The sequence below is a fragment of the Megalobrama amblycephala genome, linkage group LG9, assembly GCF_018812025.1.
Source record: "Megalobrama amblycephala isolate DHTTF-2021 linkage group LG9, ASM1881202v1, whole genome shotgun sequence".
Lineage (NCBI taxonomy): Eukaryota > Metazoa > Chordata > Actinopteri > Cypriniformes > Xenocyprididae > Megalobrama > Megalobrama amblycephala.
Window position 1 is genome coordinate 29,243,868 of NC_063052.1, and position 19,385 is coordinate 29,263,252.

Here is a 19,385-nt window from a genome sequence, read left to right on the forward strand (position 1 = left end):
AGACGCCCCCTCCCATACGCCCCCCATCAGCCTCCCTGGCCAATAATATCCATTAATCCAGCCTGTGGAGGAGAGAAATGTTTCAGGACCTGATGTGGTGCGCTCAGAGGTGCAGCGGCGAGAGCAGGCAGTTCTTGAGGCGGCCCATCATTTTCCATTTCAGCTGTCTAGATGCATATTATTGATGAATGCGATGTTTATGTTTCGACCCTGCTTGAAGAATTAATCAGCAGGTCAACTGAGAGAAGGCCCTCTTTTGGAAAAGTGTGAAAGCCCTTAGGAGCGCAAACTGTTCTTTTTCTGAATGTTGTATGATATAGCCTAGTGTTATGTAAAAAAGGCTTGATTTATTCATTTATTTCGTTTCATTTTCTTAACAATTAAGATGCTGCATGTGTTTATCCAGTCTAATCGAAGTGTGCGTCTCTCCCCCGACTTTCCCAACAAAAATCCCGCCCCCTCTCAGAAAATACATAAAACTGACATTACTGAGCTATATGCGTTTAAAAGTAGCCTATTAAAATGGTACAATGGCATTGCTCAGTTCAACGTGTTGGGAAATCGGGCATTTTGTCCCGCGTCAGCATTTATTCAAAAGTTAATAACGCTCAACATTCAAATGGTAAATAAGGATTTCCCACTTGTATTAGCAGGCTTAGGCTATTTCGCCACTTGAATGCCCAATTGAAGCTCTCACAAACACAAAATGCAGTGATAGAATATGTTAATTAAGTAGCCTATTTATTAACGCATTTTAGACGAACAAAAACAGGTAGGCTAAGCCAAAGACTGAGGCTACAATATCCATAAATAAATGTTCACAAATATCCATGAAAGTAAAACTGAAACCTTTAGTAAGTAAAACTGAAAATTACAAAGGTTTAATTGGCATCTTTATTTCAAACGACCCGACCGACCGCGACCCGAATATCATTAAAAATATTTTTGGATGACTCGTAACCGCGGGTGACCGCGGGTGACCGCAGGCACCCGCTCATTTTGGATCAACCCGCGCATCATTAGGCGACCTCAAGCTGCGAAAAAATACATATTATTGCCTTTTAGTTTACACACTTTCTGGAAGAGGTTCAGAAAGTCTGTAAGCTCTTCTTAACAAAATCAGATGCAGTGACTATATTTTTGTGGAGTTTGCTATGGGGGTAAGCAGAGCTTGACATTAAAGGTGCTCTAGAATCAAAAATTGAATTTACCTTGGCATAGTTGAATAACAAGAGTTCAGTACATGGAAAAGACATACAGTGAGTCTAAAACTCCATTGTTTCCTCCTTCTTGTGTAAATCTCATTTGTTTAAAAGACCTCCGAAAAACAGGCGAATCTCAACATAACACCAACTGTTACATGCCCCCAATATTTGCATATGCCAGCCCATGTTCAAGGCATTAGACAAGGGCAGGCAGTATTAACGTCTGATTCTACACAGCTGAATCAACAGACTAGGTAAGCAAGCAAGAACAATAGCGAAAAATGGCAGATGGAGCAATAATAATTGACATGATCCATAATAACATGATATTTTTAGTGATATTTGTAAATTGTCTTTCTAAATGTTTCGTTAGCTTGTTGCTAATGTACTGTTAAATGTGGTTAAAGTTACCATCATTTCTTACTGTATTCACGGAGACAAGAGAGCTGTCGCTATTTTCATTTTTAAACACTTGCAGTCTGTATAATTCATAAACACATCTTCATTCTTTATAAATCTCTCCAACAGTGTGTAATGTTAGCTTTAGCCACGAAGCACAGCCTCAAACTCATTCAGAATCAAATGTAAACATCCAAATAAATACAATACTCACATGATCCGACGCATGCATGCAGTATGCATGACGAACATCTTGTAAAGATCCATTTGAGGGTTATATTAGCTGTGTGAACTTTGTAAATGCACTTTATTATAGTTGAGAGCTCGTGGGGGCAGGGAGCGCGCGATTTAAAGGGGTCGCAGCCTGAATCGGTGCATAGTTAATGATGCCCCAAAATAGGCAGTTAAAAAAATTAATTAAAAAAATTCTATGGGGTATTTTGAGCTGAAACTTCACAGACACATTCAGGGGACACCTTAGACTTATATTACATCTTGTAAAAACTGGTTCTAGGGCACCTTTAACTTTTTTGCTTACCAGTCACTGTGGCTAGTTACTAGCCACTCAGCATTTTCACTGGCCACAATAGTATTTAACATTATTTTGTGTATATTTGACTGTTCAAGTACAGAGAGGCGGCATTATGTGTCGCACTTTGGGTGTAACACTAACAATATTCATCCAGAACAAATGAAACGAGTGTGGGGAGGCGGGTTTGTGTGTCGACTCGCTGTCGGAGAGATGAGAGAGTGAGAAAATGCAGCCGTTATCGTGAATCTGTTCTGCAGAAAATGAGCATTGGAAGCGTTTCAGATATTTCAGTATCGATATGTTTTTGACAGTACATTGCACTTAGTTTATTATTTCAGATGCCTTTTAAAAGACTACAATTGAAACGTATTATTATATAAAATCCAACCTGCTAAACTGGCTAGTAGGAGTGACTGTGTTACACGCCACTGCTGAAATCCACCCGCATTTGGAAGGTGTTAATTTCAAGCCCTGGTGGTAAGAGTGAACACTAGTAATAGTGAATCTATCACTAGTTTTTATATTTACCACCTCCAAAACCATCCAAAACACCCTAACAACCACATAGCAACCACCCACAGCACCCTATCATTGTGTCAGCAAGTTTTGCACAAGCAACGCTAACAATTTCTTCCGAAAATATTTGCACAGCATGAACTTCTATTTGTTCCATCTGTCTGTCTGGGGCTCTTGATTCAGTTTACAATTTCAAGAGAATGCCAAAATGCCTTCAGACACGGATTCACATCCACCGCAACTCCTGGCATGTCCACTGCGCACCTCGTTAACCAGATTAATTTTACAAGCACTCTAGAACAAGGTTGTCAGGTCTTCACCATGTATTTAACTCTGGCCTTGTGTGGTTTAAGCCCATTGTGGTGGTATGCACTAAATTAGTCCCAGATCATGATTTCTACCCTTCTTTAATTGACACCATACTGCTGGGAATCAGTGGCAAAACCCACAAGCCCACACGGTCCACTGAAGCTCCTTCCATCCCTGCTGGTTGCCTTGGCAACTCATCAGTGCGGACTTCATGTCAGCTCATTCCACAGGCGGTGATGTCATGGGGCCATGCATTGCTTGATTGGCTGAGGAATGTTGCGGTTTCAAAGGAAAGCAAAAGAAAGCGCAGACACACCCACTCAGAGAAGAGACCGGGAGGTTGTGAAAGAAAGATGGTTTGGGGAATTAATAGTGACAAATCTTTGTCATTTTATTATAACCTTCCTCTGACCTCAAAGCTAAAAAGCATATTGTTTCTGCATGAATGGTTCATTTAAGGTCCCATTCCTGTTTACCACTGCTCAGTGATTAATGCATTTGAACTTCACTGGAAGCTTGCACACCAAGATCAGAGCATAAAAATAATGCGACCCAGGAGCCATGCTGTCTCAAAGCCAATTGGTGGAGTGTTTGGCTTCCATTCAATATGTGTGAATTTCATCTACATCTGGTCAAGACTGAAGTCAAAGTGCTGCATTGTTTTTGGAACAAATTATATAAGCGGCAGCAGAAACTCTATGATCAGAGAAAGCTTCTGCAGTCAGTGAGGTCAAACTTCTAAAAGTGAATGGAACTGAACAAACGGTTGTATGAGAGAGCACAAAGAAGGGTGATTATTATGTGTAGGCTATGCATGCGCAGTGATTGGGGTTGTTTGTGTTTGAGGTATCATATGACTGACTTTGTGGCCTCCTGTCACCCATGTGAACTCACATGACTTGAGAATTGCAAGCCTTCAGCAGTCTTCCCCATGTGACAACTTGCCCCGGGCCCCTACCTATATTTTACAGTTGAAAATTACGTTGCTGACTCAATTTTCGAGGCAACAGTGACGCCCAGTGGTTGAAACGGGAACTGGAACCGCATGAGATTTTAAATTCTAAATCATTAACCGATTTCCACGATAGATAGATAGATAGATAGATAGATAGATAGATAGATAGATAGATAGATAGATAGATAGTTTAGAAATGGTAGGTCATGCTGTTGTTTAAACAATAGACTGAAAATGTTTAAATAATACACTAAAATATAACAATGAAGAATTAATTTTAGTTTGTGAAACTAAACTTCCGTTTTTCCCAAAGATTCTCCCCAATCATGTGATATAATTGCTCTTCCTCATTGGATTTTAACCGTCATGTCACGCAGCTACTTCCTCGAGGCCTCTCTTCTCTCGTGTTGCCATGTCCGCTTAATATAAGCGACATTGTCCTCTTTTTTAAAATAAAAATGGGCTGTAACGACGGATTTATTTCCAGTAGTAATATGAAATGAAAATTAAGGTGATTTCAAAAAATACGTTATTTTGTAGTTTACTCCTACGTAGCGGAAAATGAATCGCTTATTTAGCTTTGTTTTTCAGATTAAATTGCGCATCTCTCTTGTGCAACCTGGCAACACGCCTGTCATGTGATAAACACATTTCCTGTACACTGACGGTCTACCCAGTGATGTCAGAGTGAAATTGAAACAAAATCGTGTCGCTCTTAAAATCTAACAAAAGATATTAAGTAAATAAATAAAAATACCAAAGAAGAAGACCATAAATCACTTAAAAGAACGACAAGACATGTTATCGAATTGAAACGGACACCTGACGTCTCGTTGTAATGTCTGTTGGTTAGCTGGTTAGTGTTACCCGTGATTTGTTTTTGTTCAATTCTGTTATAATAATCAGGTATTTACAAAACTACATTAACTTCTGCCTGTACCTACCCGCTACATAACACTGTTCTGGTCTGTACTTGGTCATCACAGTTGAGTTTAACCTATTTTTACGTCTTGGCAAGATCTAATCTGCCAAACCAGCACAAAGATGTCAAAATACACCACTTTTCCTGATTCAGCCGATGATCATAATCCATTTCAGGTAATGTATTTGTTTTGTTTTTTAATTGTACATTAGAAAACTGTTGGTGTTGTTGTTCTCGTTACCTCTTGTGAGATGCTGACAATCATATTATTAGGTGTAACGTTACATGCTAATGTAATTGTATGGTTGATCCTTCCACTGGATTTGTGTCGTTGCATTCTATTCTAAATTTGACCTGCTAGTTGTTGCTTTAATTATAGACAAATTAAGGGTACGTTTGCACAACATTGATGTAACGTACTTAAAAGGGAAAATGGAGTAGCGGTATTAACGCTAAGTGGCATGGCATCTTACGCACAGAGCCGCTCTGGCACATGCTGCGATGCTTAGTGGCACATCCGCTTGTCATTGACATGTGCTGCTAAAACTTGTGACATGTGCAGATGGATTTTGTCGTGTCATGTGCTACTGACACTGTTGCGGATCATGTCGCCGTATGTTGTGGCACCTCCAATAACCTACTGACACATGGAGATGGTGGAACATACGCACGTACCGGCGAACGACATTTAATTAATAATACGGTGCTACATTGTATTTATATTTATTATTTTAAGTTTATTTATATATATATATATATATATATATATATATATATATATATATATATTTGTAAATACGCAGTTGTTTTGATTACTCAATACATTTTTTTTCAATTTGCATAGGATTGACAGTTCAGCTGTATCATTTGGGATAATAAAAGAATATAGATAGACACTAGTTACATGGTGGCCACAACTTAAAGGGTTAGTTCACCCAAAAATGAAAATAATGTCATTAATTACTCACCCTCATGTCGTTCCACACGCGTAAGACCTTCATTCATCTTTGGAACACAAATTAAGATATTTTTGTTGAAATCCGATGGCTCAGTGAGGCCTGCATAGCCAGCAATGACACTTCCTCTATGAAGATACATGAATGTACTAAAAACATATTTAAATCAGTTCATGTGAGTACAGTTGTTCAATATTAATATTATAAAGTGACGAGAATATTTTTGGTGAAGCAAAAAAACAAAATAACGACTATCAAAACTGCTTCTGAGTGTTATGAATCTTTTGAGTAAAATCAGTGATTGAGATTATGTATCAAACCGCCAAACTGCTGAAATCACGTGACTTTGGCGCTCCGAACCGCTGATTTGATTCGTAAAGCTCCAAAGCTTCATGAAGCAGTGTTTTGAAATCGGCCATCACTAGATATTGTTAAAAAGTCCTTTTTTTTTTTTTTTTGGCGCTCAAAAAAATATTCTTGTCGCTTTATAATATTAAGATAGAACCACTGAACTCACATAAACTGATTTAAATATGTTTTTAGTACATTAATGGATCTTGAGAGAGGAAATGTCATTGCTGGCTATGCAGGCCTCACTGAGCCATCGGATTTAATAAAAAATATCTTAATTTGTGTTCCGAAGATTAACGAAGGTCTTACGGCTGTGGAACGGCATGAGGGTGAGTAATAAATTACATTATTTTCATTTTTGGTTGAACTAACCCTTTAAAAAGAGTGAAACGTTCTGCCACCACAAATTGACACTGACCAATCAGGTATTTCATACAAGCCTAATTGTAAACTAGCTTGAGAGAAAATGCCACAAACCATTATAAAGTGACACCTACAATTCTGAAATTAATTATGAAAACTGGCACCAACCACCAGAAGTGTGCTGGACCTTGACACTGGCTCTTCACAATGCAGAATAGTGTATGTCTATAGAAACTATGTTTAATTGGATGTCTGTTATATTGTGGCTACAGCAAGTCCAATACTTTAACAAAACATCTTCAGAAGGAATGCATGTTCACACTGTTAAACATGACACTCAAATACAGATGTGCCAAACTGACTACAAAAATGATTTCAGACTACAAAATATTACTGATTTGTTTAACTGATATTTAAAAAAAAAAAAAAAAAAAAAAAGCACTAAATTAGACAGTTTATTTAGGATTTTCTATCACAATTATATAAGTAGGCTATAGCTGCTCAATTCATCTGTCAGTCGCTACTGGAGATGCCACAACATACGGCGACATGTTCCGCAACATTGTCAGTGAGGCACATAACGCAATCCATCGGCACATGTCATAGGTTTTAGTGGCACATGCCACTATCTACTGGTATGGCACATGCCATTATCCACTGGCTTCTGCCACATGGCTTCTGTGTGTATGATGCTATGCCACTTAATGTTAATACCGCTACTGGAGAAATGACTAAAAACGCTGTATTATGTATGCCAGGCCAGTAGTTGGCAATGTCACTTTGTAAAGAAACACTACTCGCCTATAGACTGAACACGTAGTATGCATGCACATTATGTCACCGTTTTCAAATATTTTTGTAGTTTAAATGGAGATGATAATGGACTCATTTTCAAAAACTTGCACTTTGAAACCCATTTTAAAGGTGCCCTAGATTCAAAAATTGAATTTACCTCGGCATAGTTAAATAACAAGAGTTCAGTACATGGAAAAGACATGCAGTGAGTCTCAAACTCCATGGTTTCCTCCTTCTTATATAAATCTCATTTGTTTAAAAGACCTCCGAAGAACAGGCGAATCTCAACATAACACCGACTGTTACGTAACAGACATGATCCATGATGTCATGATATTTTTAGTGATATTTGTAAATTGTCTTTCTAAATGTTTCGTTAGCATGTTGCTAATGTACTGTTAAATGTGGTTAAAGTTACCATTGTTTATTACTGTATTCATGGAGACAAGAGCTGTCGCTATTTTCATTTTTAAACACTTGCAGTCTGTATAATTCATAAACACAACTTCATTCTTTATAAATCTCTCCAACAGTGTAGCATTAGCAGTTAGCCATGGAGCACAGCCTCAAACTCATTCAGAATCAATGTAAACATCAAAATAAACACTGTACTTACGTGATTAGACATGCTGCATGACGAACACTTTGTAAAGATCCATTTTGAGGGTTATATTAGCTGTGTGAACTTTTTTTTATGTTGTTTAAGGCAAGCGCGAGCTCTTGGGGCGTGGAGCACAGGATTTAAAGGGCCACACACCCTGAATCGGCTCATTTCTAATTATGCCCCATAATAGGCAGTTAAAAAAATGAATTAAAAAAAAATCTATGGGGTATTTTGAGCTGAAACTTCACAGACACATTCAGGGGACACCTTAGACTTATATTACATCTTTTAAAAAAAAGTTCTAGGGCACCTTTAAAAAGTTTGCGGCCAAAAGGCATAAAACGTTTTCCGGCCTTTAGCTGAAAATGGTGTCGTGTAAATGGCCCCAAAATATTATTTCCAGGAAAATTATTAAATGAGGGGCCATTTACACACCATTTTCAACTAAAAACGGACAACTTTTTATGTGTTTTGGCCGTTCGTTTACATGGCATCAGTGTTTTGTGGGCCAAAAAACTCAAACAATACCATTATTGTCGCTGTGTAAATTACAAAAATGAGAATTTGTGAAAACGGTGACATCATGCACATGTGTATTACATGTTTAGTCTATAGGCACATAGTGTTTTTTTTTTTTTTTTTTACAAAATGACATCGCCAACTACTGGCCTGGCATGGATAATACAGCTTTTTTAGTCATTTTGTTGAAAAAAAAAAAAAAGTTTCAGTGTTTAGAACATCATTGTCATAAAACAGCATGTATAAATCAGGTATGAACACATCTACTCATTGTTTAATGTATTTATTTTCCATTTATTTTCCACATTTTAGAGCCACTGCCATTTAAGCAATTAAAAATATATCACATATATGTATATATATAATATATATATATATAATATCACAGCTCACAAGAGTACAGGAATTATATAGTGGCCAAATAAGGCAAATATAAATAATACATTTTTATTTTGAAATAATGTCTGTGAATAGGTGTAGCTTATATTTGTATCTAAATGTAACCATAAGGCTTTTATATTTTAGGTCAAACATTTTTAAGATCATGATAAAAATAAATTCAACCATGTGTGTCATAAGTTATTGCTGGTTAGTTACTTGGTTTATCAGAAGGATTTCATGTCTTTTTGTGTTTTGAAGGTCAGTCCCCTAGCAGATGAAGTTTCTGGCTCAGAAACAATGATATCAGTACAAGATTGTGAGCTTACAGTGCCAGTTCCTAGGCCACCTTGAGCTTGTTTTAAAAATTGGACATTTTGTGTTATCAGCCCAGATATTTAATCACTATTTACCACCTTCTCTAAATTAACTGAAAGGTTTGTTTTTCCTCTGTTTGCAGGATCCGTCAGTGACTCAGCACAGCAGCAACACTGGCTATGCCACGCTGGACCTCTACAACCCATTTGACAACAACATACCAGCGGTAAATATGCCCGTCCTGACAGGTGGTGAGCAGGATGTGTTACATAGTTAACATAGCCTTTAATTATTAATACATCACATGATGTTAGCGTAATGGATTAAAAACAGTGTTTCATTTCAACTTCAGCTACCCCTGCAAGAGAAAATTCTCAAATGTCAGAACCTTTTGCCTGATTATCATGATGATATTAATTGTTTGCTTTTTTGTTTTGGGTAATGAAGGCTCCACCTCCATATGAAGCCACATCTCCTGCTGCACCTCCTGCCCTAACACCTCCCACCAAGACCACGCCCACTGAGCCCAGGAATTATGGATCCAATGGAACACAGGTGCTGATTAGTTTTAGAATAGTTACTCAACACAGAATTTCAACTAAGGGGCCGTTTACACGACACAGTTTTCAAAGAAAAACGGAAAACTTTTTATGCGTTTTGGCCATTCATTTACACAACAACGCTGTTTTGTTGGACTGAAAACGCAAACTTTTGAAAACGGGTTTCAAAGTGGAAGTTTTTGAAAACAATACTGTTATCATCTCTGTGTAAATGACAAAAACGCGAATCTGTGAAAACGGTGACGGCATGCACATGTATTATGTGTTTAGTCTATCCACCTTATTTTTCAACAAGGAAATAAGGCGTTTTCTGTGAATGTACCCGGTTTTATTAGCCACTCTAGGGGGATAACGAGAAGAATATCAAAGTGCAGTAAACTGTAAATATAATGTGGATGGGTATGCACGAGGCGAGTGCTCTGTAAAAGAATGCCTATGTGCGCAGGCGCGTAGTCTTGACATCGCCAACTACTTCTCTGACATGTGTAGTACATCATTTTTAGTCATTTGCGCGGATCAGTGTGAACGAGGATAGTTGTTATCTGTACAAAGAGAGAACTTTTCAGTTTTTAGAACATCTATGTCATGTAAACGTACCTTAAATTAGCCATATTTGATCACACAGGCACATAAACTGGATTTACTATGATTGCTAGGTGTGTCACAGTATCACATTTTTATATCATGATATTAGAGTGGTGCAGGAATGATGTCAAAACCCTGAAGAGTAATTTGCCACTGGTTCCCTCAAGATTTTCCTATGGATTTTTATATTTATATTTATGGTTTTTAAATTTATGAGTAAAATAAGGTCTATAATAAACAAAATGTGATGATACTTGAACGTTTTGCTCTTTCTACAACGTAAACGATGTGAATTTTGATGCTATTATTTTTATTTAAAAACTGTAGCTTCTCATAAGATAAGAATGTGCAGTTTACATTGTAGAACAAAGCATTAAAGTATCATCAAGTTTACCACAGACCTTATTTTACTCATAAATTGAAAAACCCCAGACGGGAAAATCTTGAGGGAACCAGTGGTGAATTCTTCTGGCTTTTGACATCATTCCTACAACAAATTGAAGCTTTTAACACAGTATACGGTTTTAACCAGTTAATTGAAAGGTATTCATAAAATGCATTTCTAAAAATCGAAATAATTCATAATAAGGAATTATTCATGGTATTTTGAAAGTTCATGATCAATCATCATTGTGATAGGCTATATCTTATTATTGTATGTCGGCACATTTACTAGTAAATATTTTTACTACATCAACTTCAACATGGTTGTTGAGCCAGAGTATGCGTCTTATTTCACGCATAAAGCAATATTTTAGTACCATTCTAGATCTGTTACTATAATGCAATTCTTGAGTGATTATTGAGCAGTCAAGCTGTATATTGCATGATGGTTGTATAATTTGATCTTTAAATTATTTAATTCTATATTTGGGCATTTTTCAAAACATAATGATTAAATTGATTTGCATGAATAATCTACTGACTGTTGATTATTATGCTGTTTATGGGAATAGAAATATAATACAAATTAAAATAAAATATAGAATCAAATATACTGTTTAAATTTTTGGGGTCAGTAAGATTTTTTTGGTAACACTTTACAATAAGGTCTCATTTGTTAACATTAGTTAATGTATTAACTAACATGAACTAACAATGAGCAAAACATCTGTTACTGTATTTATTAATCTTCGTTAATGTTAGTTAATAAAATACATTCCAAACACAATACAAAAATACAGCTCAAGGTGCATTAACTAATGTTAACAAATACAACTTTTGATTTGAATAATGTATTAGCAAATATTGAAATAAACATGAACTAAGATGAATAAATACTGTAGTATTATTGTTAATACTACTGATTTTTTTTTTTTTTTTAAGATATTAATACTGAAGTTGACAAATGTGACAGTAAAGACCTTTTATAATGTTAAAAAAAAGTTTCTTTTTTAAAGAAATGCTGTTCTTTTGAATTTTCTACTTGCAAAAAATTATCACATTTTCCACTAAAAATATTAAAGGTGCCCTAGATTCAAAATTTGAATTTACCTTGTCTATTCGTTAGCATGTTGCTAATGTACTGTTAAATGAGGTTAAAGTTACCATCGTTTCTTACTGAATTCACGGAGACAAGAGCAGTCGTTATTCTTGCAGTCTGTGTAATTCATAAACACAACTTCATTCTTTATAAATCTCTCCAACAGTGTAGCATTAGCCGTTAGCCACAGAGCATATAGCCTCAAACTCATAGAGAATCAAATATAAACATCAAAATAAATACTTTACTCACATAATTCGAAGCATGCACACAGCATGCATGACGAACATCTTGTAAAGATCCATTTGAGGGTTATATTAGCTGTGTGAACTTTGTAAATGTGCTGTAATATAATCGAGAGCTCGTGTGGCAGGGAGCACGCGAATTAAAGGGGCGGTGCGCTGAAAAAATCAGTGCATAGTTAATGATGCCCCAAAATAGGCAATTAAAAAAAATTAATTTAAAAAAATCGATGGGGTATTTTGAGCTGAAACTTCACAGACACATTCAGGGGACACCTTAGACTTATATTACATCTTGTGAAAAAGCATTCTTGGGCACCTTTAAGAAGCAACTACTGATTTCAACATTGATGATAATAAGAAATGTTTCTTGAGCAGCAAGTCAGCATATTAGAATGATTTCTGAAGGATCATGTGATGCCAAAAACTGGAGTAATGATGCTGAAAATTCAGCAGTAAAATACATTTTAAAATACATTAAAATAGAAAAGTTAATTTTTAGTTAATTTAGTTATTTAAAGATAATACTGTATTTTTGAGCAAATTTATGCAGCTTTGGCCACCCCAAACTTTTGAATTGTAGTATATATTCTACTGATTAACTTACTAAAAGTTCATACTGCTGTGGAATAGTAAGCACAGCATAATTTGGTTATGACCAAATTTCAGCTGTAATTTGTTTCCCGTTTTGTAAAACAGTTGACCATAAATATATATCTTGTCTATTACTGTGCTGAAATGCTTATTAATGTGGTAGTGACAGAAAACAGTTATGCCTTTCATAACTTAACTGCTCTCTCTCTCTCTCTCTTTGTTGCAGTCTGCAGTAAATGCTACCACAGCAGATCTGTTGAAGAAGCAGGAGGAACTAGAAAGAAAAGCAAAGGAGCTGGAGAGAAGAGAGAGAGAGCTGGATGCCCATGCACTTGGGTCCGGAGCCTGTGAGTGAAGGATGAAGGGAAAATATCTTAGTTTATCTGTTTGCCAAGGGAATTAAATGTAAACAAAACATCTTGAATGAACAGTGAAATTCCTTCCCTTGATTCTTATTTTCAATTTTGTTGTTGGCGTCATGTGTATAAAATTGAATAAAATTTTAATGGTAAAAAAGGACACCTTAGCAACCACATAGGACAACCTGACAACCATACACAACATCCTAACATAGTGGTTTTAGATGTGCAATCTATATGCATTATGAAAGAGTTTTGAATAAAAGTAATTCAGCTACCAATAAGAGTGAAGTACTCTGAGCTCCATTTGCACATTTTACCACATTTGAATAAACAATTTCTCACAATTTAGCAGATTTTTACTGCAGAAAATTGGACAAGCAATCAGTGTGTTTTTTTTAAGAATGAGAGGCTTCAGTCAAGATTAGCAGAACATTTTTATAATACTAAAACTTTTTTCCACTTTTTCCACTACAGGCCTATTCACACTCACATATTTTTTGAATCCTGAAGAGAGCTGTAGGAATAGAAAAGTATTTGATGTAAAACAAGATTTAGATGGACTTCTGAAGTTGTTAGTGAGGGTTATGATGAAGGTGTAGAGATGAATGAGACCTGAATGAGAGAGGAGGGGACAAAAAAACGGAACAGTTAAAAAGATGACAGTGATGGATGGATGGCATTTTCAAAGGAGTGAGATTTAGACCTCGGCGGTAATGAACAAGACATTAATGGAGTGCTGGCAGATATGATTGATGAATGGGGAAATGAATCTCTTTCTGTGTCCTTCTCCCTCAGCTCGTCAGAATAATTGGCCCCCATTGCCCTCCTTCTGCCCGGTGAAACCGTGTTTCTATCAGGACATTAATGTGGAGATCAGCCAAAACTTCCAGCGCACTGTCAAAACCATGTACTATTACTGGATGTGTAAGTTTGCTTGCTTTAGTACTTCTTGTCTTTTAAAGTGTGTGGATGGTTCTGGCTTGTATCATCAACCTTAGTACATACTTCAGTTATGAATTCATCCTCTGTGCTTCCTTCTGTTAAACTGAAATTGTTAGTCCGTTGTTGATTGACTGATAATTTGGGCAGAATGATTATTCAACCAGTAGTTGGCCATTTTCTGTTTCAGAATACTTTAGTAAATACTGGGGAAAATAAATGTTTATAGTTCACTCAAAATGTATTATATTAACTGTGATTTTGTGAGATATATTTTACTTGAAACATATTTAATAGATCCATTTAAAAAAAAAAAATCGTTTAAATAAATGTCGTCTGAATTTCAATGTTTTCTTATGTATGCTTGTTTCTGCCATGAAATAAAAAAGGTAATTGCGACTTTTTATCTCATAATTCTGACTTTTTTCTCGCAATTGCGAGTTTATATCTCACAATTCTGACTTTTTATCTCAGAATTGTGAGATAAACTCACAACTGCATGATATAAAGTCAGAATTGCGAGTTGTAAAGTCAGAATTGCGAGTTGTAAAGTCAGAATTGCGAATTATAAAGTCAGAATTGCAAGTTGGAAAGTCAGAATTGCGAGTTATAAAGTCAGAATTGCGTGATATAAAGTCAGAATTGTGAGATATAAAATCAGAATTGTGAGTTATAAAGTCAGAATTTTGTGATATAAAGTCAGAATTGCGAGTTGTAAAGTCAGAATTGTGAGATATAAAGTCAGAATTGTGAGATATAAAGTCAGAATTGTGAGTTATAAAGTCAGAATTTTGTGATATAAAGTCAGAATTGCGAGTTGTAAAGTCAGAATTGTGAGATATAAAGTCAGAATTGCGAGTTATAAAGTCAGAATTGCGAGATATAAAGTCAGAATTGTGAGTTATAAAGTCAGAATTTCATGATATAAAGTCAGAATTGCGAGTTGTAAAGTCAGAATTGTGAATTGTAAAGTCAGAAATGCGAGATGTAAAGTCAGAATTGCGAGTTGTAAAGTCAGAATTGCGAGTTGTAAAGTCAGAATTGCGAGTTGTAAAGTCAGAATTGCGAGATGTAAAGTCAGAATTGCGAATTATAAAGTCAGAATTTTGTGATATAAAGTCAGAATTGCGAGTTGTAAAGTCAGAAATGCGAGATGTAAAGTCAGAATTGCGAGTTGTAAAGTCAGAATTGCGAGTTATAAAGTCAGAAATGCGAGATGTAAAGTCAGAATTGCGAGTTGTAAAGTCAGAATTGAGAGTTGTAAAGTCAGAATTGCGAGTTATAAAGTCCATTTGTGAAGGAAAAAAGACTGACGTTTTTTCTCAGAATTGCGAGTTTATATTTCAAAATTCTGACTTTATAACTCAATTGCATGTTATAAAGTCAGAATTGCGAGTTGTAAAGTCAGAATTGCGAGATGTAAAGTCAGAATTGCGAGTTGTGAAGTCAGAATTGCGAGATGTAAAGTCAGAATTGCGAGTTGTAAAGTCAGAATTGCGAGTTGTAAAGTCAGAATTGCGAGTTGTAATGTCAGAATTGCGAGTTATAAAGTCAGAATTTCGTGATATAAAGTCAGAATTGAGAGTTGTAAAGTCAGAATTGCGAGTTATAAAGTCCAATTATGAAGGAAAAAAGACTGACGTTTTTTCTCAGAATTGCGAGTTTATATTTCAAAATTCAAAATATATCTCAAAAAAGAGATAGAAACTCGCAATTCTGAGATAATAAGTCGCAATTACATTGTTTTATCTTTTTTATTTAGTGGCGGAAATTTTTTGATATGTGTGCCCATATTTTTATTTTATGATTTGTACTTAATAATATCTTTGTTTGTTTTTTGTAAAGCGCCTTGAGATATAAAGCGGCTTGAGATATAAACTAATAAATAAAATGCAATTGCGTTTATATCTCACGAAAACACTCAGAATTGTGAGATATAAAGTCAAAATTGCTTGATAGGGTCATATGGGTGATACAATTTCCATTTTTGGTTGAACCATTCCTTTTGTTGTTTCAGCAATTTTAAACTATTCATTAAATAGTGTTATGCATCACATATCAGCAGTTGCTCTCTAGTTATCCCTAGTAAAGGAATATTGGTCAACCTCTACTCCAGTGTAACTTTGCTTACTTTGTACTTCTCTTTCTCTTCTTACAGTCACAGCATGCACTTTGTTCTTCAACCTCATCTCCTGTTTGACTCTGTTCTGTGCGCAAGCCACTAATACTTCGGCACCGGTTGGCTTCGGATTTGCCATCCTTTGGTTTCTCCTCTTCACCCCCTGCTCCTTCCTCTGTTGGTACAGGCCTGTGTACAAAGCCTTCAGGTACGTACACGGATTCAGCGTTTAGAATTGAAGTCTCAGAAAAACCTCATGGATCAGTCATTGTTCACTTCTGTTCTCTGTTTCTCAACAGGAGCGACAGTTCCTTCAACTTCTTTGCCTTTTTCTTTGTCTTCTTCGCCCAACTGGTGCTTTATGTTATCATGGCTATCGGTATCCCTGGCTGGGGCTTCAGGTGAGCGTGACAAAACAATTTATTGCTAACCTATTTATTGACTTTTCAGTCAATTGTGTTATTCAGTTCTTAAGTTTGGGCACTGGCTTGTTGCTCTTTAAACTTCTTTCTTTCATGTTTGTTTCAGTGGGTGGATCCTGAGTTTAGCTGCTTTAAGAGAGAACAACAAGGCAGTGGGTGCGATCATGATGATCAGTTCTGTGCTTTTAACCGCTCAGGCGTCCATGGGAGTGATTTTGCTCAAGAGGGTAAATCACATCTCCACAGCAGCAAATGGATCTTTTCACATTCATTGGCACTCAAATTAGGATATAATCCTAATAAATATAAATTGAAAACCATACTAGATATTTATATTCATCCTATGGTGAAGCTGTCTATTCCTCTTCGGCAGAGCTCTACTCCAGTGTTTAACTGGCTTTCTCACTGTTTAAACAGAAGAAACAAACACTTAGAAACAAGGCTTCAAGTACACAAGCATTTCAGCTGACATTTATCTCAGAATATGTGCATCTCTCTATTTTTTTTAGCGTTCAGAAGCCATATTGGTTGGCGTTCAGTATGTAAATGAATGGCAATTACACAACAACAGCTGTATTTCCATATGTTATTGTTGGGTAGAATGATTTGTGGGTCACATCTGGGTGGGTTTATGGATTTTGTTGTTAAAACATGACATTCTTCATGCTTTTTAGCACTTTTCATTTTGAAGTAATGCTTAATCATATGTTGAATGTAGATTCTTTTCAGAGATCATCTTAATTTCGCCTTAGTGTCTTTTTAAACGATCGGATTGATTTTAAAATTACACTACCGTTCCAAAGTTTGGGGTCAGTAAGAATTTTTTTTTTTAAGAAATGAATACTTTTATACACCAAGTATTGTGTATAAAAGTATTCATTTAGAACAAATACAAATAGAAATGCATACAAATTTCTATTTGTATGCATTTTACTGGGTCTCTGTGGGTCCTTAAAGGGACAGTTCACCCAAAAATGAAAATTCTGTCAACATGTACTCGCCGTTGTTCCAAACCTGTATACATTTCTTTTTTCTGTTGAACACAAAGGAAGATATTTTTGAAGAATGTGGGAAACCTAACCGTTCTAGAGCACCATTGACTTCACTTTTTTTTTTACTATGGAAGTCAATGGTGCCCCAAACCAGCCTTGTTACAAACTTTCTTCAAAATATCTTCCTTTGTGTTCAGCACAACAAAGAAATTTATACATTTTTTTTAAGAAATGAATACTTTTATACACCAAGGACACATTTAATTGATCAAAAGTGACTGTAAACACTTTTACATTGTTAAAAAAGTAGACTCCGCACAATGTTAAGTCACACAACTGTTTTCAACATTGATAATAATAAGAAATCAACAACACATCAGCATATTAGAATGATGTCTGAAGGATCATGTGACACAAAACTAGAGTAATGATGCTGAAAATTCAGCTTTGCATCACAGGAATAAATTAAATTTTGAAATATATTAAAATATAAAAAATATTTCACTGTATTTTTGATCAAATAGGTGAAGCATAAGAGAGTTCTTTCAAAAACCAGTGCAAACTTTTGAACAGTGTATGTAATTTTAATTCATTAATACATATTGATCTGTTGAATGACGATTTCTTGCTTAATCTTCCATCAGGTTCATTCCATGTACAGGAAGACTGACGCGAGCTTTGAGAAGGCCCAGGCTGAGTTTGCTACCGGTGTGCTTTCCAATCAGGCAGTGCGCCAGGCAGCCACCAATGCCACCGTTTCTGCCGCACAGGGCGCCTTCACTGCACCCCGGTAGAGATCTGGATGAAAAAAGAGAGGTTAAAAAACCTGATTGGTTACTCTGCCTTGAGACAGTGACTTATTCTAGCTCTCCCAGACGTGGCTGAATTGCAAACCTACACACTTACCCTAGACCCCTCTTGCATGCATGTCATAAGGATAGTAATGCAACATTGGATTTCTTTTTGTCTTTGTTTGTCGGCCTTGCTGAGCATCAGGCCATTAGTTCAGACATGCAAAAAGGATCTAGGTGTTGGTTGATGTGAAATTATGATTTCTATAAATGCTCTCTATGAGGATCTTCAGTATGATCAACAAAAACAATTGTCTTTTTTCCATTTATTATGCTAGAAAAAGTCACTGGAATAATTTGTAAAGACCATAAAATACCTAAGACCCCAGGTTTTGACTTACAATTCCTGTCTATTTACAGTAAATCTTTAAAGCTTGCAAAGTTAAGGCACAGCAGCCTTGCAGATTCAAATAAGACGTGCCACATTCTGCCTTTGCTTTTTCCTTGACTTCTTCCTTTCTTTGTAAATAGCTGTACATGGCCTGGAAAGGGATCATTTCATTGCTCTAGAATTGAGGTTTACGCAAAACCTGTGACGTTTCCCTTGCCAAAAGTTTTTCTTAAACGAAAGAGAGGAATCACATATCATATTTTAGAGATTCATGGTTCACTTTATTAGTTTGTTGGTAGATGGATTTCTTGCTTTGAAAAAGCATGTTAAACTATTGTATGTACCTCTTTGCAGCGATACACCACTAATGCTTTATTTTCACGGGTTATTTGTGCTTCGGAAAGCTTTGGAATACAGAATCAAACTTGATATCTTGACATAAACTCAAGTTTCTTCTTATCAAGATGTGGTAGCAGCAGAGATTGGTGTGGTTATCTGTGGCCAACATATTTGTGTTGCTTTTGTGATATGTAACTTTTTCTTTTTGTACTTTCAATCTAACATTTTGCCTAACACAATAGTATATGCCTAAATGAAAGTATTACTTGGTTTTATTGTTATTGTGTTGCTGCTGTATGTCACTGTGTTATCTGTTTTATTAAAGTTCATGAATATGCATCTTATACTATTTGTATGCATTTTACTGGGTCTCTGTGAGTCCTTAAAGGGACAGTTCACCCAAAAATGAAAATTCTGTCAACATGTACTCACCCTAAAGTTGTT

At 35.9% G+C, this 19,385-nt stretch overlaps 1 protein-coding gene across 4 annotated transcripts; it reads left to right on the forward strand.

The window, feature by feature from the left end:
* The first annotated feature begins 4,553 nt into the window (after positions 1-4,553).
* On the forward strand, positions 4,554-19,285 carry scamp3 (secretory carrier membrane protein 3). 4 transcript variants are annotated; one of them, XM_048202572.1, is made up of 10 exons: positions 4,554-4,822; positions 4,935-5,014; positions 9,265-9,348; positions 9,570-9,677; positions 12,813-12,933; positions 13,744-13,872; positions 16,046-16,214; positions 16,306-16,407; positions 16,535-16,655; positions 18,065-19,285. In XM_048202572.1, exons 2-10 carry the CDS (start codon positions 4,961-4,963, stop codon positions 18,212-18,214), a joined length of 1,038 nt encoding a protein of 345 aa, XP_048058529.1. In that variant the 5' UTR covers positions 4,554-4,822; positions 4,935-4,960; the 3' UTR covers positions 18,215-19,285. The 4 variants fall into 4 exon arrangements, with proteins under 4 accessions (XP_048058529.1, XP_048058528.1, XP_048058530.1 ...); XM_048202571.1 differs by having other exon boundaries at positions 4,554-4,772; positions 4,903-5,014; XM_048202573.1 differs by having other exon boundaries at positions 4,554-4,772.
* Positions 19,286-19,385: the final 100 nt, after the last annotated feature.